Source organism: Meriones unguiculatus, assembly GCF_030254825.1.
Source record: "Meriones unguiculatus strain TT.TT164.6M chromosome 13 unlocalized genomic scaffold, Bangor_MerUng_6.1 Chr13_unordered_Scaffold_47, whole genome shotgun sequence".
Taxonomy (NCBI): Eukaryota; Metazoa; Chordata; class Mammalia; order Rodentia; family Muridae; genus Meriones; species Meriones unguiculatus.
This window is the reverse complement of record NW_026843653.1, coordinates 1,033,656-1,057,922: the sequence shown is the minus strand read 5'-3', so window position 1 is coordinate 1,057,922 and position 24,267 is coordinate 1,033,656. Positions and strand designations below refer to the sequence as shown.

Here is a 24,267-nt window from a genome sequence, read left to right as displayed (position 1 = left end):
ATGATATCACAATGTACAACTGCCTAGTCATAATGGCATTATGATATCACGATGATACGATTAGGATGTTACAACACTATTGTGACATTGCAATGCTATTATTGTGAAATCAGAAGGGAATTATGACATCACAATTGTTCCACCAGTATGTCACAATCATTGTGACATCACAATGATACTAATGTGACATCGATAGAGAATTATGAACAATAGAACTGTGACATTACAATGGTAGACTTGTGACATCACAATTGTACTATGACAACACAATGGTACTATTCTCTAGTCATAATAGCATTATAACATCACAGTGGTACTATTAGGATATCACAAAGACATTGTGACATCACAATGATACTATTGTGACATTACAAGATGTCACATAATGGTACTAGTAGGACCTCACAAACGTATTGTGACATCACAGTTGTTTGATTCTTATATCACTCTAGAACTATGACATAATTGAATTGTGACATCACAATGGTACTATACTCTAGTCACAATGGCATTATGACATCTTAATGCTAATATTAGGACATCACAAAGACAATGTGACTTCAGAAAGCTACTATTGTGAAATCACTAAGCTATTATGACATACTATCACTAGGAGGATAACACGATCATATTCTGACAACACCATTTAGTGATTTTGACATTACTAGAGAATTATGATATAACAAATGACTTGTGACATCACAATGGTACACTTGTGGCACCAAGAGTGTACAATGACATCACAATGGTATTAGTAGGATATCACAAAGACTTTGTGACTTCATAGAGCTACTATTGTGACATCTCAATTATACTATGACATCACAATTGTACTAGCAGGACATCACAATCATAGTTTTATATCATAATCATAGTTTTATATCACTAGAAAATTATGATATTTCAATTGAATGGTGACATCACAATTGTACTCTTGTGACATCACAATTGTACTATGACATCCCAATGGTACTATTCTGTAGTCACAATGGCATGATGACATCCCAATGGTACTAGTAGGATATCACAAAGACATTGTGACATAACAATTTTATGATTGTGGCATTGCAAATATATTATTACATGAAAATGGTACTAGTAGGACATCACAATCCTATTGGTATGTCACAATGGCATGATTTTGACATGATTAGAGAATTATGACATTACAATTGACTTGTGACATTAGAATGCTACAATTATGACTTCAAAATTGTACTATGACATCTCAATGGAACTATTGTCTAATCACAGTGGCATTTTGACATCACAATGGTACCATGAGGATATCACAAACACATTGTCACATCACAATGCTACTATTGTGATATCATAATTGTACTATGACATAGCAATGGTAGTAGTAGGACATCACAAGCTAATTATGACATCACTAGAGAAATATAACATTACTATTGAATTGTGACATCACTATGGTACAATTTTGACATCATAATTGTACTATGATATCACAATGTTACTATGCTCTAGTTACAATGGCATTATGACTTTACAATGATACAATTAGAACATCAGAAAGACATGTGACATTACAAAGCTAGTATTGTGACATCACAAGTATATTATGATATAACAATGATACTAGTATTACATCAAAATTGTATTGTGATGTCACAATTTTGTGATTGTGAAATTACGAGAGTACTATGACATTACCATCGTACTATTGTGATGTCACAATTGAGCTATGACCTCACAATGTTACTCTTATCTAGTCAAAGTGGCATTATGCCATCACAATGGTACTATTAGGACATCACAAATTCATTGTGACTACACAAAGCTACTATTGTGACATCACAAGGATATTATGACATCACAATGGTACTAGCAGGACATCACAATCATATTGTGACATCACTAGGAAATTATGACATTTCAATTGAACTGTGACATCACAATGGTACTCTTGTGAAATCATAATTGTAGTATAACATCACTATGGTACAATTCTCTAGTCATAATGCCATTATGACATCTCAATGGTACTAGTAGGATATCTCAAAGATATTGTGACATCATAATGTTACTATCATGGCGTCGCAAGTGCATTATGACATGAAAATGGTACTAGCAGGAGAACAGAATTATATTGTGACATCACAATGTTACAATTGTGACCTCACCAGAGAATTATGTCATTACAATTGAATTGTACTATGATATCACAATGGTACTATTCTCTAGTCACAATGGCATTATGACATCTCAATGGTACTAGTACGATATCACAAATACATTGTAACATCAAAATGTTTCTATTGTGGCATCACATATGTAGTATGACATGATAATGGTTCTAACAGGAGGTCCCAATCACATTGTGACACCACAATGGTTCGTTTGTGACGTCACTAGAGAATTATTTCATTACAATTGAATTGTCCCATCACAATGGTACTATTGTGACATCAAAATTGTACTATGATTTCTCTAAGGAACTATTCTCTAGTCACAATGGCATTATGACATCACAATGCTACTATTGTGACATCACTAGGGTATCATGACATAACAATGGTACTAGTGGGACATTACAATCTTACTGGGACATCTAAATGGTTCGATAATGACATCACTAGAGAATTATGACATTACCATTGACTTTAGACATCACAATGGTACTATTGTTTTGTCACAATGGTATTATGACACCTCAATGGTAATATTAGGACATCACAAAGACAATGTGATTTCAGAAAGCTACTATTGTGAAACCACAATGCTATTATTACATAACAATGGTACTAGGAGAACATCACAATCTTATTGTGACATCACAATTTAGTGATTTTGACATTACTAGAGAATTATAACAATTGACTTGTGACATCACAATGGTACTCTTGTAACATCCAATGACATCACAATGATACTATTCTCTACTCACAATGGCATTATGACATAAGAATGGTACTAGTGGGATATCACAAAGACATTGTGACATCACAAAGCTACTATTGTGACATTGCACTAGAATATTATGACATTACCATTGACTTGAGACATCACAATGGTACTATTGTGACATCACAATTTTACTATGACATCACAATGGTAATATTCTGTAGTCACAATGGAATTATGATATCAAATGATACTATAAGTATATCACAAAGACATTGTGACATCACAATGCTATTATTGTGATATCGCAAGTGTATTATGCCATCACAATGGTACTCGTAGGACATCACAATCGTATTGTGACATCACAATGGTAGTACTGTGAAATGACAGTTGAAACATGATATCACAATGACACTTTGTCACAATGGCATTATGGCATCATAATGGTACTATTAGGATATCACAAAGGAATATTCTGACACCACAATAGTACTAGTAGGACATCACAATTGTATTGTGACAATACATTGTGACCTTATGACATCACATTGTTACAATTGTGACATCACAATTTTTTATGACCTCACAATGGTACTACTAGGATATCACAATCATACTGCGAAATCACAGTGGTATTAATAGGATATCATAATCGTATTTTGACATCATAATGGTTCAACTGTGACATCACTAGTGAATTATGGCATTACAATTGAATTGTGACATCAAATGTTTACTATTGTGACATCACAATTGTGCTATGATGTAACAATGGAATTATGATATTAGTAAGGTATTAATAGATCACAAAGATATTTTGACATTACAATGCTACTTTTGAGACATCAAAGGGAATTATGATATCACAGTGTACTAGTAGGACATAACAATTTTATTGTGAAATCACTATGGTCCGATTGTAACATCACAATTGTGCTATGAACTCACAATGGTACATTTCTCTAGTCAAAATGGCATTCTGATATCACAATTATGATATCACAGAGAATATTGTAACATCATAAGGGAATTATGACATCACAATTGTACACTAGTAGGACATAACATTCATATTTTGAAATCAGAATGATACAATTGTGACGTCACAATATTATGATATTACAATAATACCAAGACATCATAATGGTATTGTGACCTCACAATGTTACTAGTAGCACATCACAATTGTAATATCACATTGCAATGTGGCTATTGGGCCATCACTACAGAATCATGACATTAAAATTGAATTGTGACTTCACAATGGTTCTATTAGGATATCACAAAGCAATTTTGACATCTCAGTGCTATTATTTTCACATTGCAAGGGATTCATGACATCACAGTAGAATTTTGGACTCATTTTTGTATACTGTCATATCACCTGTGAATAGAGATACTTTGACTTCTTCCTTATCAATTTGTATCCTCTTAATCTCCTTTAGTTGTCTTATTGCCCTAGATAGGACTTTGAGTACTGTATTGAAGAGATTTGGAGAGAGTGTGTAGCCTTGTCTTGTCCCCAAGTCCAGTGGAATTGACTTAACATTTTCTCATTTAGATTGATGTTAGCTATATACTATTCTGTATATATTCTGTATATTCTGTATACTATCTTTACTATTTTTAGATATGTGCCTTTGTCCCTGGTCTCTCCAAGACTTTAAACAAGAATAACAGTTGGATATTGTCAAATGCTTTTTCAGCATCTAAGAAAATGGTCTTTTTTTTAAATTTGTTTATACAGTGGATTACATTGATGAATTCCATATACTTAACCACCCTTGCATGCCTGGGATGAAGCCTACTTGGTCATGGTGGATGATATCTTTGATATGTTCTTGGATTTGGTTTGCAAGTATTTTATTGAGTATTTTTACATCATTGTTCATAAAAGAGATTGGTCTGAAGTTCTCTTTCTTTTTGGGGATCTTTGAGGATTTATCAAGGTGACTGTGGTCTCACCAAAGGAATTTGGTCATGTTGCATCCATTTCTATTTTGTGAAATAATTTGGAGAATATCAGTATTCGCTCTTCTTTGAAGGTCTTGTAGAATTCTGCTCTGAAATCACCTTGGATTTTTTTTGGTTGGGAGTATTTTGATGGATGCCTCTATTGCCTTATTCACTATAAGACTATTTAATATCTTTACCTGATGGTGATTCAACTTTGCTAAGTGGATTTTAAAGAGAATTGTATATTTCATTTAGATTTTCAAATTTTGGGGCATATAGGCTTTTGACATAAAAGGTAATGGTTCTTTGGATTTTCTCAGTGTCTATTACATCTTTTTCTTTCAGACTTTGTTGGTTTGGATAGTATCTTTCTGCCATTTACTTAGTTTGGCTAAGAATTTGTCTGTGTTTTTTATTTTCTCAAAGAACTAGCTCTTGGTTTCGTTGATTCTTTGAATTATTATCTTTGTTTCTAATTTATTGATATCAGGCCTGAGTTTGTTTTTTCCTAGTGGTCTACTCTTGCTGGGTGTGTCTGCTTCTTTTTTTCCTAGGTCTTTCAGGTATGCCATTAAGTTGCTTGTATGGGATGTCTCCAATAGCTTATGATGGCCTTTGTTGCTATTCAAACTCCTCTTTGGACTGCTTTCATTGCATCCCATATGAAGTTGAGAAATCTTCTATCAAGGTTTGTAAAGTATTCTGTTGGTATTTTGATGGAAATTTCATTGAATCTGTAGATTGCTTTTGGTAAGATGTCCATTTTTACTATGTTAACCCTGCCAAGCCATGAGTATTGGACATAGTTCCATATTCTGATATCTTCTTCTAATTCTTTCTTCAGAGACTTGAAGTTTTTTTTTTTTTTTTCATACAAGTCTTTGACTTGCTTGGATATGGTCACACCAAGGTACTTTATGTCCTTTGTGGCTATTTTGAAGGGTGTTGTTTCCCTAATTTCTTTCTCAGCCCTTTTGTCTTTTGTATACAGGAGTGCTACTGATTTTTTTGAGTTAATTTTGTATCCAGCCACTTTGCTGATGGTGTTTATCATCTGTAAGAGTTCTCTGGTAGAAGTTTTGGAGTTACTCAGGTATACTATCATATAATCTGCAAATAGTGATACTTTGACCTCTTCCTTTCCAATTTGTATCCTTTTGGTCTCCTTTAATTTTCTTCTTGTTCTAGCAAGGACTTCAAGAACTATGTTGAAGAGATATGGAGAGAGTGAGCGGCCTTGCCTTGTCCATGAATTCAGTGGGATTGCTGTAAGTTTCTCTCCGTTTAGTTTGATGTTAGCTACAGGCTTGCTGTATATTGCTTTTACTATGTTTAGGTATGTGCCTTGTATCCCTGATCTCTCCAATAGTTTAAACATGAATGGATGCTGGATTTTATTTCAAATGCTTTTTCAGCATCTAAGGAGATTATCATTTGTTTTTTTTTTTTTTCAATTTTTTAATATTGTGGATCACATTGATGGATTTTTGTATAGCGAACCACCCCTGCATACTTGGCATGAAGCCTACATGGTCATAGTGGATGATATATTTGATGTGTTCTTGTATTGGGTTTGCAAAGTATTTTGTTGAGTATTTTTGCATCAATGTTCATAAGGGAGATTGGCCTGAAATTCTCTTTCTTTGTTGGGTCTTTGTGAGGTTTAGGTTACAAGGTGACTGTGGTTTCAATGAATGAGTTTCGTAGTGTTCCTTCTGTTCCTATTTTGTGGAATAAATTGAAGATAGCTGGAGTTACCTCTTCTTTGAAGGTGTGGTAGAATTCTGCACTGAAACCATCTGGTCCTGAGCTTTTTGTGGATTGGAGTCTTGAGGAATGCTATTTCCTTAGTGGATAAAGGACTATTTTATTGATTTACCTGCTCTTGATTCAGCTTTGGTAAGTGTAATTGATTAAGAAAATTGTCCATTTCATTTAGGTTTTCAAATTTTGTGGCATATAGACTTTTGAAGTAAGTCCTAACGATTGTTTGGATTTCCCTAGTGTCTTTTGTTTTGTCCCATTTTCATTTCTGATTTTTTAAATTTGGATAATCTCTCTCTGCCTTTTAGTTAGTTTGGCTAAGGATCTGTCTATCTTGTTAATTTTCTCAAAGAACCAGCTCTTAGTTTCATTGATTCTTTGAAATGTTTTATTTGTTTCTAATTTATTGATTTCAGGCCTGAGTTTGATTATTTCCAGGTGTCTATTCTTTTTGGTGTGTCTGCTTCTATTTTTCTAGGGCCTTTAGATGAGCTATTAAGTTAATTGTGTGAGATGTTACAAATTTCTTCTTGAAGGCACTTAGTGCTATGAACTTTCCTCTTAGCACTGCTTTCATTGTCTCCCATAAGTTTGGTTGTGTTGTGTCTTCATTTCCATTAAATTCTAGGAAGACTTTAATTTCTTTCTTTATTTCTTCCCTGACCCAGCTGTCATTTAGTAGTGAGTTGTTCAGTTTCTATGTGAGTGTAGGCTTTTTGCTATTTCTGTTGTTCTTGAGGTCCAGCTTTAGTCCATGGTAATTAGATAGGTTACAAGGTATTATTTCAATCTTCTTATATCTGTTGAGACTCACTTGTGGCCAATGATATGGTCTATTTTGGAGAAGGTTCCATGAGGTGCTGAGAAGAAGGTAAATTCTTTTGTCTTTGGGTGTAAGATTCTGTAGATATCATTTAGGTCCATTTGATACATGACCTCTATTAGAGATATTGTTTCTTTGTTTAATTTCTGTTGTTTACCTGTCCTTTGTTGAGAGTGGGTGATGAAGTCTCCCAGTAGTAATGTATGGGGATCTGTGTACAGTTTAGGTTTTATTAATGTTTCATTTACAAAAGTGGGTACCTTTGTATTGGGGGCATAGATGTTCAGAATTTTGATTTCTTCTTGGTGGAATTTTCCTTTGATGAGTATGGAATGATCTTCCTCATGTCTTTTGATTAATTTTGGTTGAAAATCTATTTTATTAGATATTAGAATGGCTACTCCTGCATGTTTCTTGGGTCCATTTGCTTGGACCCTTCCAGCTCTTTACTCTCAGGTAATGTCTATCTTTGTGACTTAGATGTGTTTCTTGTATGCAACAGTTTGTTGGGTCTTGTTTAAGTATTCATTCTGTTAGTCTGTGTCTTTATTGGAGAGTTAACTCCATTGATTTTGAGGGAAATTAATGACCAGTAGCTGTTAGTTCCATTTATTTATTTATTTATTTATTTATTTATTTATTTATTTATTTTTTAGTTCCTTTTATTTTGATGTTGCTTGTGGTAGTGTGTTTGTGTGCTTGGTTACTTTTAGTTTTGCTGTAGTGACATTATTTCTTTCCTGTGTTTGCCTGATTGTAGTTAGCTTTCCTGGGTTGTAGTTTTCCTTCTAGGAGCTTCTGTACCTCTGGATTTGTGGGTAGGTGTTGTTTAAATTTGTTTTTGTCATTAAATATCTTGTTTGCTCCATCTCTAATGACTGAGACTTTTGCTGGGTATAGTAGCCTAGGCAGACATCTATGTTCTCTTAGGGTCTGCATGATATCTGTTCAGGGCCTTATGGCTTTCATAGTCTCTGTTGAGAAGTCAGGTGTTATTCTGATGGGTTTGCCATTATATGTTACTTGATCTTTTTCCTTTGCAGCTTTTAGTATTTTTTCTTTGTTCTGTATACTTACTGTTTATTATATGGTGGGAGAATTTTCTTTTCTGATCCAATTTATTGGGTGTTCTGTAGGCCTCTTGTATTCCTATAGACCTCTCTTTTAAATTGGTGAAATTTTCTTCTATGATTTTGCTGAAAATATTTTCTGAGCCTTGGAGGAAGGAAACTCTTTTTCCTCTATTCCTATTATTCTTAGGTTTTGCCTTTTCATGTTGTCTTGGATTTCTTGGATGGTCAGGAATTTTGTAGATTTAACATTTTCTTTGATGAATACATTGATTTCTTCCATTGTGTCTTCCACACCTGAGATTCTTTCTTCCATCTCTCATAGTCTATTGGCTATGCTTACCTGTGTAGTTCCTGTTTTCTTCCCTAAGTTCTTTCTCTCCACAATTTCCTCAATTTGTGTTTTCTTTAATATTTCCAATTCTATTATCAGATCTTGAGCCATTTTATTGATTTCCTTCACCTGTCTGACTATATTTTCCTTCAATTCCTTCAGCTGTTTGTTTGAATTTAATTTCTTTCAGTGATTTAAGTATTTCCTCTCTAAAGAAAGGCCACAGATTGTTTGGCTGAAACTTCCTGTATTTCTTTAAGGATGGCCATAATCTGTTTGACTTTATCTTCTTCCATTTCTTTGCAGATGGCAATAATCTGTTTGAATTTATCTTCATCTAGGTCTTTACGCAGTTTATTTTTTTCCTCTATTATCCTGTTCATAAGCACAGATGTAAGGTCATCTTCTTGAATTTCATTTACACTGGGTTATCCAGGGCTGCTTGCTCCTGGATAACTTGTTCTAGGGATGCCATATTGCTCTGTCTTTTGTTGGTTGAGCTTTTGTGCTGGCCTCTACCCATTAGGCTATCTGAGGTGTGGGGGGTTAGTTTCTGGTACTTCCTGGGATCCTATAGTGGGTCGAATACCCTTGACAGGAAGATGATTTTTCCCAAAGGAGGCCTCCTCAGCTTTTTGGGTATGGTCACTGAATGGCAGGTGTTTTTCCGGAATTGCCACAGCTCACCTCAGGTGTACAGACCTGAGTACTAATTGTGGCCTTTGTTAGTAAAGGGGGCTCTCCTCTCACCCAGAGAAGTCCTAGAGACAGCTGTGCTGCTGCTGGGTTTCTTGATGTAAATTTAGTGAGCTTGCTGCTGTAACCTGGGTGCCCTGGGGTTTGGTCAGTTTAGTTAAGGATAACTGGTTGTCCCTTGGGGCAGTATCTGGGGGTTGATATCAGGGAACCCAGGCTTCTGGAGGTCTGAGTTTGGAGCTCTCTTTCCCAGTACCCAAGTGCTAATCAGTGACACATGAGCACTACTCTCATGTGTACAGCAAGAGGCTAGAGTCTGGAGCCTGTGTATAACCAGAAACTTTTCTGGAGATAGGTGTCCTGAGGTAGGGCCAGATATTTCCTCCATCTTTGGGTTTTATCCCAACAGGAAGACCCAGTCTCTACAGTTGGGGGGGTGTAGAGTGCACAGGCACTTGCTTGAGAATGGTGGCTCCAAGCTGGTGACTGGACAGGAACCTGGGAACTTTTTCCAAGAATATTCCCATATGTGGGGTGGTAGTGGTGGTGGTAGTGGTGGTGGGGTCAGCTGAGTGCTCTAAGCTGGGATCTGCTGTTTCCCTCCCTGTGGGTTTTCTCCCAACAGGAAAACCCAGCATCTAGTGCCCTTGGGCACACAGTTCTGTCAGTGACGAAGAGTCGGGTGGGAGGGGCTGGTGGCTGGAACCCCACTCAGGGCTGGCTGCTGTGTACCCACAGGTCTACAGGACCTTTTCCAGGGATAGACTGGGTGACATTTGGTCAGTCCCACTTGCTTCCTTCCCTGTGGGGTTTTCTTGAGACTGGGACTCCCCGTCTCTGGCGCCCTGGGGTGCACAGTTTAGCCTGGGAAATTGATCAGGACATGCTTCTTGGGTCTTTTTGCTTGAAAACCCTACTCCTGCCACAACAGCCCAGGGAATTTTACAGGGATTAGCTGGGTACTCTGAGGTTGAACCCAATTGTTTTTCTCAACATTGGGTTTCTTATCACCTGGTAAATACAGTCAATGGTGTTTGGGGGCCAATAGTTCCAACAATTTGTCACTGTGCAGTCTCTGCTACCCCGCTGATCAGACACAGTGTGGGATCAGGTCTGCCATCTGGGATCTGTTTTTAATTTTTACTGAATATGAGTATTTTGATTGTATGCATGAATATGAACCTCTTGCGTGCCTGATCATCACAGTAGTCCAAAGATGTGTTCATAATTCATGAACTTATAGCAACTGATAGTAGCGGGTCCCAGTTAAACACTGACAATTGAGCCCAATTATTTGAAAGAGCAGCAAGAGCTCCTCAATGCTGAACCATCTCTCCTGTCTTATGTTGCTTATTTCAGATCATCATTTATATTGTTAATATTTTCATCTTTCTATTTTTAGCTGTTTAAACATGCATTCCCTTTTAGTAAGATCTTATTAAAGTTACAGTTTAAGCTAGGGCAGTGCAGATTTCTGGAAAATGAATACACAACTGGAGTGAGTGTATAATTCCTTGTAGAAGCTTCAGTAAAGACCTCTCAGTTATTTCAATCGTTTGTATTTGTTTGATTGACTTTTAGGGGAGGCTCTGTCTTACTATATAGGTCTGGCTGTCCTAGAACTCTTTGTATAGATCATGCTAGCATCCAATTCAATAAGATACACCTGCCTCTGCCTCCTGAGTGATGAAATTAAAGGCACAACAGAATACACACAGCTTGTCGATCATTTTTTGTTGTTAGTAATTGTTCATAAATTTCTCTGATGTATACTTAGTACTGTCCATCTCTTAATTTCTCTGTGTGTCTCTGTCTCTCTCTTTCATTTCGCTCTCTCCTCTCTGTTGGTCTTTGTCCACATGAATTACCATGACTATTCCAAAGCTATATCCTATTCAAAAAAGTTCAGATATGATTCAGATATGACACAGTTAAACTTCATTATTCAGTTTTCTTCTAAAATGACTTAGTGATAACATTAACACTTATTTTTAATAGAAAAGTTATAATCTTTATTTTAAACTATAGACTATACATGATGTAGAAAGGAAAGTGTACAAAACAATGATCAAAGAATAATCATGTGTTGTATGCCTTTTCTTTTGTCTGGTTACTCAGAAATATGATGTTATCCGCTATGATTATTGTTGCTTGCCACTCACATCATTTTTATCCATCTATTGACTGTAGTCCACTTTCCCTTCCACAAATATATGAGCCCCCCTTTTCATATACTTATATGGCACATCTCTAAGCCCTGGTGAAAACATGATATTCAGTACCATGTTGTCTTTTGACTGATGTCACCCATCTGTTCACTGTCCCCTGATATCCACATCTCATTTGTTGTTAGATAAAATATGATGACTGTGTCTTTTCCTTCCACCTGTCTCATGACAGGCTCCTGACCTACTTGCCCAAGTAATTGAAGATGATTCATAGATCACTCAAGAACCCAACTAATGGCTACGTCATACACATGTCTTACAAACTAATACAACACCTTTAACATAGGTTTTCAAAGCAAGCCTTTTGTTTCCTTTACAATCTAACCTTTAGGCTTTTTCTTCTCCCATCCTTCACCTGATTCACAGCACCCAACTCTCTAACACTAGCACTTCTGTGTCAGAAAATAAACACAAGAAGCCCTAGAATTATATGATTATATTGCCAATGAAGTATAAATTTATATTGTTGCCACTCTTTCTTTTGTACAAATGTATGGCAAATTTTAGAATTCAGTGACCTTCGATGATGTGCATGTGAAATTTAGCCAAGAAGAGTGGGCTTTGTTGGAACCTTCCCAGAAGCAACTCTACAAAGATGTGATGCTAGAGACCTGTAAAAACCTCACTGCTATAGGTAAGACAGCATTTTTTTTCATATTTAAAATAAGGAGACAACTCTTACTTTGTTATTGATTCTCTTCTGTAATTCCAATTGAGACTGAGGAGGAATGAAGTGATTAAATCAAGCATGGTTCTAAGGGTCACAAGAAGATAGTGATTTGAGTTTTGCCTTAATAATAATATATTTCAAAATAATATATATTTTCTGGTACTATATTTTAGGCTACAATTGGGAACACCATAATATTGGAGAACATTTTCAAAGTTCTACAAGTAATAAAAGGTAACTTTATGTGCACAATGATACAGATATGAATCTTAAGAAATTTTAATGTGTCCTGGAAGTTTGTTTGTCTGTTTGTTGGCTGCTTTTTTTTCTGTTTTCGAAATAGTTTTTGTTTTCTGTGTAGCTGTGGCTTGGCTTAGACTTGCTTATTAGACCAGAATGACCTCAACATCACACAGATCTGCCTGCTTCTGCCTCCACAAGTGCTGGAATTAAAGGCATGTACCAGCACAGCTGGCTGTGTCCTAGAAGTTTTAAAGAAAAGCAACAGTGTACAAACAATACTGCTTTAAGTGTACTGATGATCATTAAAATCTAACAATTCCATGTACTTCAATGTCAGGTATCTGATTTGGGTTTGCAAGGCACTCCCCTAAGATAGAAGAAAACAAAATAATATTGTAATTGAAAATACCATTTGAATCATATGGACATTACAGCTACTGACTTGAACTGCCAATATGATTAGTCTCATTCTATCTAATCAGATATTGTAAGAGGTATACACATTGAATAAGTGATCAGTATGTGTCCAAAACCTTCTAATGAGCAAATATTTCATAGGACAACCAGTGTTACTCATATTCATGCAGTAACACTGTAAAGTTTAGTGAAAGGTGCAGCTTATGAGAATCAAGAATATTGTTGAGGAGAAACATTAATCACTATATGACATGTCTATGATGAACAAAAAACAAACTGTTAATTCAATGTGGGAATCTTTTATTATTCTTGTAAATTAAACTGGTATATCATATGTCAAAATGCTTTTGTGACACATGAGCATAGGGATATTGATAGAAGCAGTGTCCTTCTCTTTCTCCAAGAACAATTCTTTTTGTAGAAGTCCGCACTGTGAATAAATTTTCTGAATGTGATAAGTGGTTACTGTTAATTGATTTTGCAACTTAACTGAGAATTCATCAGCAAACTCATACTGCTGAAAATACCTACAAATACTAGGAATTTGGAACTTCTTCTGATTGTCCTTGCTCACTTTGTAAATGAAGTATCATTCATACAGTACAAAAATTTTTGAATGGGATTGCTGTGGTAAAACTCTGAATTCTAACAATACTATTCATATATAGGAGAAAACCTCTTATAGAAAAAAATGATGCTACAAAAGTGAATCACATAACAAATGCTCTTACCATCACAGGGATTTTCAAAAATACCCATAATGAAGGCGAATACCATGAAAGTAAATAAAGTGATAAAACTTTAAAATTTGATTCTTCTTTACCATTACACCAAATTATGAAATTAATTCATATAGATAAATATATTTATTAGTGTAATGAAATGTAAATCTTTTACATGTGCCAATTAGCTTTGCAGGCATGAAAGCAGTCATAAAGGAGAGAATCCCTTTGAATGCACTCTATGTGGTAAAGCCTTCCCCTATACCACTGTCCTCATGTGGCATAAAAGAACACACACAGGAGAGAAGTCTTATAAATGTAATCAATGTGGTAAAGGCTTTGCAACAAACAGTCATCTCACGCGGCATAAAAGAACACATACTGGAGAGAAACTTTATGAATGTAACCAGTGTGGTAAAGCCTTTGCACAAAACAGTGATCTCATACGGCATAAAAAAACACACACTGGAGAGAAACCTTATGCATGTAATGAGTGTGGTAAAGCCTTTGCACAAATCAGTACTCTCTTAAGCCATAAAAGAACACACACTGGAGAGAAACCTTATGAATGTAACCAGTGTGGTAAAGCATTTGCACAAAACAGTACTCTCTTAAGCCATAAAAGAACACACACTGGAGAGAAACCTTATGAATGTAACCAGTGTGGTAAAGCCTTTGCAGAAAACAGTACTCTCTTAAGCCACAAAAGGACACACACTGGAGAGAAACATTATGAATGTACCCAGTGTGGTAAAGCCTTTGTACGAAACAGTGCTCTCATAAGCCATAAAGGAACACACACTGGAGAGAAGCCTTATGAATGTAACCAGTGTGGTAAAGCCTTTGCACAAAACAGTGCTCTCATACAGCATAAAAGAACACACACTGGAGAGAAACCTTATGAATGTAACCAGTGTGGTAAAGCCTTTGCACAAATCAGTACTCTCTTAAGCCATAAAAGAACACACACTGGAGAGAAACCTTATGAATGTAACCAGTGTGGTAAAGCCTTTGCACAAATCAGTACTCTCTTAAGCCATAAAAGAACACACACTGGAGAGAAACCTTATGAATGTAACCAGTGTGGTAAAGCCTTTGCAGAAAACAGCAATCTCATACGGCATAAAAGAACACATACTGGAAAGAAACCTTATAAATATACTCAACATGATAAAGCCCTTGCACAACAGAGTAGTCTCCGAAAACATGAAAAAACACACATTGGAGAGAAACCTTGTTAAGGTAATTAGTGTGATAAAGCCTTTCCATTTAACAGTCATCTCCTAAGACAACAACACATTCTGGAGGGAAACCATATGAATATAACTGTGTGGTAAAGCCTTTGCACATAATGTCTCCTAATACATAAAGGAACACATACTGGAAAGAAGCTGTCTGACTGTAACCAATGTGAAAAAACTTTTGGACTTCAGAATAATCTCCATACTCATGAAAGAAATCCTAATGGACAGAAAGCCTGTGAGTGCTTTTAACATGGTGAAACCATTCCACATTTGTATAATCTTCATCATCATGAAAGGATTCATAATGGAGGAAAACTTATGAATGTGTTAAAATGGTGAGGCTTTTCACAAATCTAGAGCCATCATCATCATAAAAGTATCCTTACTAGAGAGGAATTCTGTGACTATAAGCAATATGGAAAGGCCTTTGTGTTCTTTGGTCTACTGAGATCCAGCAGAACTGAAAAACCAGCTCAATGGAACTGACCTCCCTTTTCTGAAGGGGAAAGGGAATAGGGGCAATAGGAATAGAGGGTAGTACTGGGGGAGGGAAGAGTGGGGGACTGTGATTGGAATTTAAAGTAAATAAACTTATTTTTAAAAAGAATACAATGAATGGTGAATATCAATTACATGCAACACTATTATATAATAAGGTGTTTATGGAAGACTTATTGATAATCTTGATTCTCACCATTTACTGTTTTCAGTTGCCTCACTTTACACAAGAAACTTTGAGTCCAGTGGATGAATATGTAGGGAATGGTGAACTAACACCAGCCAGGAAGTTCTCTGAGAGTATCACAACAGTGGTAGCCTGTAGAAGTTTCTTTGCGTGCACATACCTATGGTTCCAGGGGTTCTATTGAAAACCATCACAACCCAGACTGAATTTTGAGATGTGAGGGAGGAGGCTTTCTCTTCCATGTATGACCCTGCTGCTGGCCTAGTTGTAAAACCATGGCAAGGGTGTGTTTTCTCTGCCTGACTTCATCTGGAGAGTGCCTTTAGACATAGATGCCACCAACCAAAATTGATACATGGCCTTTGACACAGATCCCTGATAACTCCCCTCCCTTCAAATATAGGTTAATTAGGTTCCATGTTCTTTTTCACATGATAGGAATGTGCTGTTTAATGCAAATCAAGCATCCTTGAAGTGCCCTGTTTTAAAAAATTATCTACACTTATTTTAGAGCATCCCAGTCACTCCCCAAGGGGTACATACCCTCTGTTTTCTAGAATTAAAGTTGAACTTACTTTCTAAAGTTGAACTTACTTTCCCCGAGTATTCTGATCTTTGTTATGCTTTGGTGGCTTCCAAGCTTTATACCTCATCTTCTGGGCCTCCTTCCTTCCTGGGCTGGTGGGAAACAGCCTCCAGGCAGCAAGAGAACCACGTTCTCTGAAATGCTTGTGAAAAAAAAATGTTTCACACTTCATAGCATTTCAAATTTCACATGTTTCTTGATGTGAGATGGTAAATCAAACAGTGTCTTGGGGGTGGGACTCTCTAAAATGAGTTATACCTATTGTTTAGTTCACAGTAAGCTTGCAGGCAAGGTTCATGGTATGAAAGCTTCTGATGTGAGCACAGTGGCCTATGCAGAAGTAATAAGAGCAGAAATTTTATTTCCCTGATTTTAATAGCTGAGTAGTGTTCTGATAATGTATGGATGGATGGGAGAGGAGGGGAACTCCCCCTATGAGAGGATTAGGGGAAAGGGTTTGGGGGAAAGAGGGAAGAAGTGTGGGACCAGTAGGAGTTGAGGGAGTGACCTTTAAAAGGGGTATACAACGAATAAATTGTGAAAAAATAAAAATGATTAATAATATACAAATTAATTAGAAAAGCAAAACAAGAGCAAAAATTTGAGTCCAGTCTGGGTACCCACCCTCCCTCAAAGAAAAGAAAGAAGATATAAAGAAAGCAAAGAAAAATAGAATCTTTGTCTTTGCCACCTTTCTTCCTTGTGAGCTCATTTTTTAATCATTACCTAGTGGAGACCAAACTGCTCAGTCTGAAGTTTATATTTCCATAGATGTAGGTTTCATACCTGGAACAAAAGGCAGAGGTTCATATTTAACATATCAATACAGAATTAGCTGCCAATTTTTTCCCAGCAATCCCTCAGTTCTTCCATGTTTTACGGTCCTCAAGGCTGGCATAGCCCACCCAATACCCTGAATTCATACCTCCCTGCAAGTTCACACCTCCTACCATGCTCACACCTCCCTGGACGCTCTCATCTACCACACTCACACCTCCCTGCACGTTCATACCTTCTTGCATGTTCACCCTTCCCTACAGGTTCAAATCTCCCTGCAAGTTCACACCTCCTACTACACTCACACCTCCATTCATGCTCACACCTCCTACAAGGCTCACACCTTCTTGCCCGCTCACATCTCCTTGCACGGTCACACCTCCCTACATGTTCACACATCCCCACACGCTCACACATCCCCACATGCTCACATCTCCCTGCAAGTTCATACCTCCTACCATGCTCACATCTCCCTGCATGCTCACACCTCCCTGTATGCTCACACCTCCATGCACACTCATGCCTCCCTGCACAGTCACACCTATCTGCACATTCACACCTACCTGCACATTTACACCTCCCTACATGTTCAAAACTCCTTGCAGGCTCACACCTCCCTGCATGTTCACACCTCTCTCACACCTCCATGCAAGTTTACACCTTCTAGCATGCTCACACCTCCCTTGATGCTCACACCTACAAGGCTCACATCCCCCTGCATGCTCAAACCTCCCTGCATGCTCACATATCCCTGCACGTTCACACCTTCTACCATGCTCACAGCTCCCTGCAGGCTCACACCTCCCTGCATGCTAACACCTTTGTGCACATTCACACCTCTGTGCAGGTTTGCACCTCTCTACATGTTCACACCTCCCTGCAGGCTCACATGTCCCTACATGTTCATACCTCCCTACAAGCTCACACCTCTCTTCAAGTTTACAGCTTCTACCATGCTCACACCTCCCTGCACACTCTCTCCTACAAGGCTCACACCTCCCTGGATGCTCACACCTACTATGCTCACAGCTCCCTGCATACTTACAGTTCCCTGCACATTCACACATCCTTGCACATTCACACCTCCCTGTATGCTCACACCTCCCTGCAAGTTCACACCTTATATCATGCTCACACCTCCCTGCATGCACACACCTACCTGCACATTCACAGCTCTGTGCACATTCATACCTCTCTACATGTTCACACCTCCCTGCATGCTCACACCTCACTGCATGCCCACTCCTCCTACAAGCCTCACACCTCTCTGGATGCTCATAAGTACTACGCTCACAGCTCCCTGCACACGTAAACCTCCTTGCATATTCACATCTTCCTACATGTTCACACCTCCCTAAAATTTCACACCTTCTTCCATGCTCACACCTCCCTGCAAGTTCACACCTCCTACCATGCTCTCACCTCCCTGCATGCTCACAACTCCCTGAAGATTCACACCTCCTTGCACCTTCACACCTCCCTACAGGTTCACAACTCCCTGCAGGTTCACACCTCATACCATGCAAACACCTCCCTGCAATTTCACACCTCATACCATGCTCACACCTCCCTGCATGCACACACCTCATACCATGCTCACACCTCCCTGCATGCACACACCCACCTGCACATTCACAGCTCCGTGCACATTTACACCTATCTACATGTTCACACCTCCCTGCACATTCACATATACCTGCATGTTCACAACTCCCTACAAGCTCACACCTCCCTGCAAGTTCACTCCTCCTACCATGCTCACACCTCACTGCACACTCACTCCTCCTACAAGGCTCACACCGCCCTGGACGCTCACACCTACCATGCTCACGGCTCTCTGCATGCACACACCTCCTTGCATGCTCACACTTCCTGCATGCTCACACCTCCTTGCATGTTCACCCATCCCTACATGTTCACATCTCCCTGCAGGTTCACACCTCATGCCATGCTCACAACTCCCTGCAAGTTCACACATCCTACCATGCTCATACCACCCTGCATTCTCACACCTCCTATGAGGCTCACGCCTACTTGCCTGCTCACACCTCCCTGCATGCTTACACCTCCCTGCACATTCACGCCTCCTTGCATGTTCACACCTCCTACCATGCTCACATCTCCCTACACGCTCACCCCTCCCTGCATGCTCAAACCGCCCTGGACACTCACACCTCCTACAACGCCCACACCTCCTTGCACGTTCTCACCTCTGCATTCTCACACTTCCCTGCATGCTCACACCTCCCTGAATGCTCACACCTCCCTGCACATTCACACCTCTTTGCATTTTCACACCTCCCTACATGTTCACACCTCCCTGCAAGTTCACACCTCCCAACATGCTCACACCTCCCTGCAAGTTCACACCTCCCTTCAAGCTCACAACTCCCTGAATGCTCATAACTCCCTGAATGCTCACACCTCACTGCATGCTCTCACCTCACTGTATGCTTACACCTCCATTTTGGATCTCCCCTGTTGACAACTTTTGACTCGAAGTGCATGTTATCAGACCAAAAAAATAAAAATATTCTCAGACAATAGAATATAGTTGTTTTCTGGTTCCACCTCCTTGTGATTCTTTCAAACCTGTAACCACAAGTCAGTTTCTGTGTCTAATGTAGAGGGGATGTTCTCGGAAGTAGAAAATAGGCGGATCCTGTCTCTTAGACAGTCTGGTAGTTCATGTGTTTTTTATTGAGAATTTTAGACCACTTACTGAATTATTGTTGAAAGATGTATGCTGATTCCTGTCATGTTCATGACCTCATGCTGTTTTCTTGGGCTGATTCAACCACCTCACGTCCCAGGGGAACGTCTTTAAGCACCTTGTGATGTCTCAGATGTGTTAATTCTTCTCCTTAGGTGGAGGCATTCCTCCTCATTTTCTCTACTGACCCGTCTCTGGACACATCAAATCTTTTCATATGTGTTTATCCTAAACGAATATCCCTCTCTCAGTTTTAATACATACCATTGCAGATGATAACGTCTTTGCTAACAATGACGGTGTCCAAGGAGTCAGGCTCGGTGTTTTGATTTCCTTCTGAGTTTAAAGTTGATGTATTATTCTAGCAGGCTCGCCACCTTTGTAAGCTCGTTCATCTTTCTCCATTCAAGGTTTAATAACATTTTTAATTTTGTGTTTCTAATGTTTTAACTAAAATACATTGTTAAAATTCACATAACAATCTCTCTTTCTCTCTCTCCGTTTGTTTCGGGAGGATTCCAGGGTTCATGATAATATTAGGGACAGGACTTTAGCTCTTGACCACCAACAACTGGTCAGGAAGTATCACCAGGAAAAAAAAAAAAAGAAATGGCGGAGGGAGCCTAGGATTCTCCTCTAGGAATAAGTAAAAATCAGCTGCTGGCCCAAACCGGAAAGCTTGGTAAACAGGTTTGATCTGAAATTAGCTCCTGTGAAGGAGAGGACTTCTGCAGGAGCCATCTCCTGGGCTGGTGAGGAGACCAGGCCCCCTGTGGGAGGAGCCATCACCTGGGCTGGTGAGGAGATCCCGCCCCCTGTGGGAGGAGCCATCTTCTGGGCTTGTGGTGAGACCAAGGCCCCTGTGGATGGAGCCAGCCCTGGGCGGCTGGTCCACTGCCTCTGCATCAGCTCCCGCCTTCCTTCACTTCCATCACCGGCTGGGGTTTGGTCATCTGATTATCATCATCTGATTATCATCATCTGATTATTATTATCTGATTATTATTATATTATCCTTTGAACATTATTATCTGATATTATTATTATCTCTTCATTATTGTAATCTAATCATTATTATTTGATATTATCAACTGATTACCATTATGATTATCCGTTTATTATTATTTGTATATTATGATATGGTTATTATCTGATTATGATTATTATCTGATATTATTATCATTATCTGTTTATTATTATCTGTTTATTATTATATGATTATTATTATCTGGCTAGTATTATCTGGTTATTATTATTTGATTATTATTATGTGATTATTATTATCTGATCATTATTATCTGTTCATTATTATTATCTGATTATGATTATGTGTTTATTATCATTTTCTTATTATTATTATCTGATATTATTATCATCTGATCATTATTATTATCATCTGATCCTTATTATCTGTTTATTATTACCTGTTTATTACCATCTGATTATTATCATCTGGTTCATATCGGTTTATTATTATCTGTTTATTATCATTATCTGATTATTATTACCTGATTTTTATCATTTATTGGTAATTTTGTCTGTTTACTATTATTATTTTATTATTGTCACTTTCTTGTGTGTGAGAAGTGTGAGGGGCCCTTTCCCAGCTTTCCTCAGAGCCGCCTTCTGCCACCATCACTGTCACTGTCGCAATCACCATCGCCCTCCATCCCTGGATGTGGAGTGGACACAGGAGTCCTGTCCCCTCTGCACAGCACTCTGGTATCTCTCTGTCTCTGTCTCTCTGTCTCTCTGCCTCTCTGTGTCTCTCTGTCTCTGTTTCTGTTACTGTGTCTGTGTCTGTCTCTGTCTCTCTCTGTCTCTGTCTCTCTGTGTCTCTGTTGGTCTGTGTTTCTGTCTCTGACTCTCTGTCTCTGTCTCTGTCTCTCTCTGCCTCTATCTGTCTCTCTCTGTCTGTCTCTGTCTCTCTGTCTCTGTCTATCTCTCTGTGTCTCTCTCTGTCTCTGTCTCTCTATGTCTCTCTGTCTTTCTGTTTCTCTCTGTGTGTCTCTCTGTCTCTGCATCTCTGTCTCTGTCTCTCTGTATCTGTCTCTCTCTCTGTATCTGTCTCTGTGTCTCTGTCTCTCTGTCTCCATCTCTGTCTCTGTGTATGTCTGTTTCTCTCTGTCTCTGTCCCTGTCTCTGCCTCTGTCTGTCTCTGTCTCTCTGTCTTTCTGTATCTCTGTCTCTGGGTGTGTCTCTGTCTCTCTGTCTGTCTCTCTGTTTCTCTGTCTCTCTCTGTCCCTGTCTCTCTGTCTCCCTCTGTATCTCTATCTCTGTATCTCTGTCTCTGTGTCTCTGGCTCTCTGTGTCTCTGGCTCTGTGTCTCTGATTCTCTGTCTCTCTGTGTCTGTCTCTTTTTTCTCTCTGTCTCTCCTTGTCTGTGAACCCTGAGTATTCAAGCTCATTTAAATATATTTGAATGTGTTTGACTTTATTTTAATACACGGGTATTTGAATAAATTTGAATATATTTAAATACATTACGCGATGCACTGGAATGTGCTGTGGAGCTCAAAGGACGCCCTTCCAGGCCAGTCCCTCCCAGCTCCTCAGAGGTCACCTCCTGGAGGTTGGTCTGATGGTAAGCGTTCGGCCCTCTGGGTAACCTGCCTGAGGGGTCACATGGGGGTCCTTGTACTGCGACCTGGAGGATGGCAAACATGTTATTAGTACGTTATAATGATAACGATGTGTTATCAGCTCCTTCTCTCTGGGCTCCCTCCGCGCAGGCAATGGACTTAACCCTATGTGCAAATCCTTCAGTCCTCTGTGCACTCATTCATTCATTCACTCATTCATTCATTAATTCATTCTCCTCCTCCTTCTCTTCCTCCTACTTCTCCTCCTTCTCCTCCTTCTCCTTCTCCTCTTACTTCCTCCTCTTTTTCCTCCTCCTTCTCCTTCTCCTCCTCCTTCTCCTCCTTCTTCTCCTCCTTCCTCTTCTCCTCCTTCTCCTTCCTCCTCTTTTTCCTCCTCCTTTTCCTTCTCCTCCTCCTCCTTTTTCTCCTCCCTCCTCCTTTTTTTCCTCCTCCTCTTACTTCCTCCTCTTTTGCCTCCTCCCTCTTCTTCTCCTCCTCCTTCTCTTTCTCCTCTTCCTCCTCTGCCTCCAGAATCCAGGAAGCATCTTAAAGTCTTGGGGAGACAATTGAAAGGTCTGATACCCCTTCCTCTCCTCCACCCCCGGAGTGTGTCTAACTGTGACCTTCTCCTCACTTACCCCAGCACAGCGTTCTTCTCTCACAAGGTGGAACACAAGAGCAAGACCCACAACGGCAGGAGCTTCCAGAGGACAAGGATGCTGCCAAGTGAGTCCAAACCCGGTGGGGGCTGCCGGCTGGGGGAGGGAGGAGAGGGGAAGGTGGTGAGTAGGTTTCTGCAGCGTTCTGGAGCTCAGGGAGGCGTGAGTTCGAGGCCATCCTGGTCCACAGAGCAAGTCCGGGACTTGGCTGGAGCCACAAAGAGAGACCCTGTCTCGAAATAATTCACAAGCAATTGGGGCAGCCTGGAATTCTTTATTTCTCTCTTTCTCTCCTTCCTTCCCTCCCTCCTTCCTTCCTTCCTTCCTTCCTTCCTCCCTCCCTCCTTCACTCCCTCCTTCTTTCCCTCCCATCCCTTTCTCTTCATCCTTCTTTCTCTCCCTCATTCCCTCCTTCCTTCCCTCCCTTCTTCCCTCCATCCTTCCTTCCTCCCTCCTTCCTTCCTTTCATATCAAAAAGGGGGCAGGCCAAAGGTAGCCCAAACAAATGTAAAACTCCCGGTACAAGATGCCTAGCATATCCTTAAATGCTAAAAGGGAAAGTGAGTTTATATAAAGTTTGGCTATAAAGGCCCATCCTGTACAAAAAAAGGGGGCAAGCCAAAAAATAGTCACAACCAATGTAAAACTGAGGTACAATATGCCTGTGGTATGCTTAAATGCTAAAGGTAAGAGGGAGTTTAAATAAAGTTTGGCTATAAAGGCATAACTTCCCATTCTATATTAAAAAAGGGGATAGGACAAATAGCTACAGCATATATAAAAACCTAGGCCTAAACCTTTAAACAGGTACAGGATACCTAGGGTATGCATAAATTCTAAATTAAAAAGGAGTTTATATAAAGTTTATTTAAAACATGCCTTTTCTGTTGCTCAAGGCAACCGGCTTGTCTCTCTAATGGAAGACCTCTCGGGAGATAGGTAGCAGCTTGGCCTAATACAACACTTACCCAAGATCCCCCAAAAAGATACTTTGATCTATCCAACATTGTTTTTATTTCAACATGATAATGATTGTATGTTCAATAATAATGGTAACTTATATTGTTGATCCCTTTACATGGAAACAATTCTCAACCTGACTGAGACATAAAAATATGTCTCCAGTCAAAACATCAACAATACATGGCCAATAAATCCTTGGCTATAATATCTTCAAAAATTCATTATGCCATTATTTTATTTGGCATAGTTAAAATTGGCTTACAG

The 24,267-nt window shown here is 39.0% G+C and overlaps 1 protein-coding gene and 1 pseudogene across 1 annotated transcript; one reads left to right on the top strand and one right to left on the bottom strand.

Moving 5' to 3' along the window:
• The first annotated feature begins 6,016 nt into the window (after window positions 1-6,016).
• LOC132651331 (zinc finger protein 120-like) lies at window positions 6,017-23,111 on the top strand. The gene is made up of 4 exons (XM_060376554.1): window positions 6,017-6,095; window positions 12,250-12,376; window positions 12,586-12,646; window positions 23,030-23,111. Exons 1-4 carry the CDS (start codon window positions 6,033-6,035, stop codon window positions 23,109-23,111), a joined length of 333 nt encoding a protein of 110 aa, XP_060232537.1. The 5' UTR covers window positions 6,017-6,032.
• LOC132651343 (single-stranded DNA-binding protein, mitochondrial-like) lies at window positions 11,612-12,035 on the bottom strand (annotated as a pseudogene).
• Window positions 23,112-24,267: the final 1,156 nt, after the last annotated feature.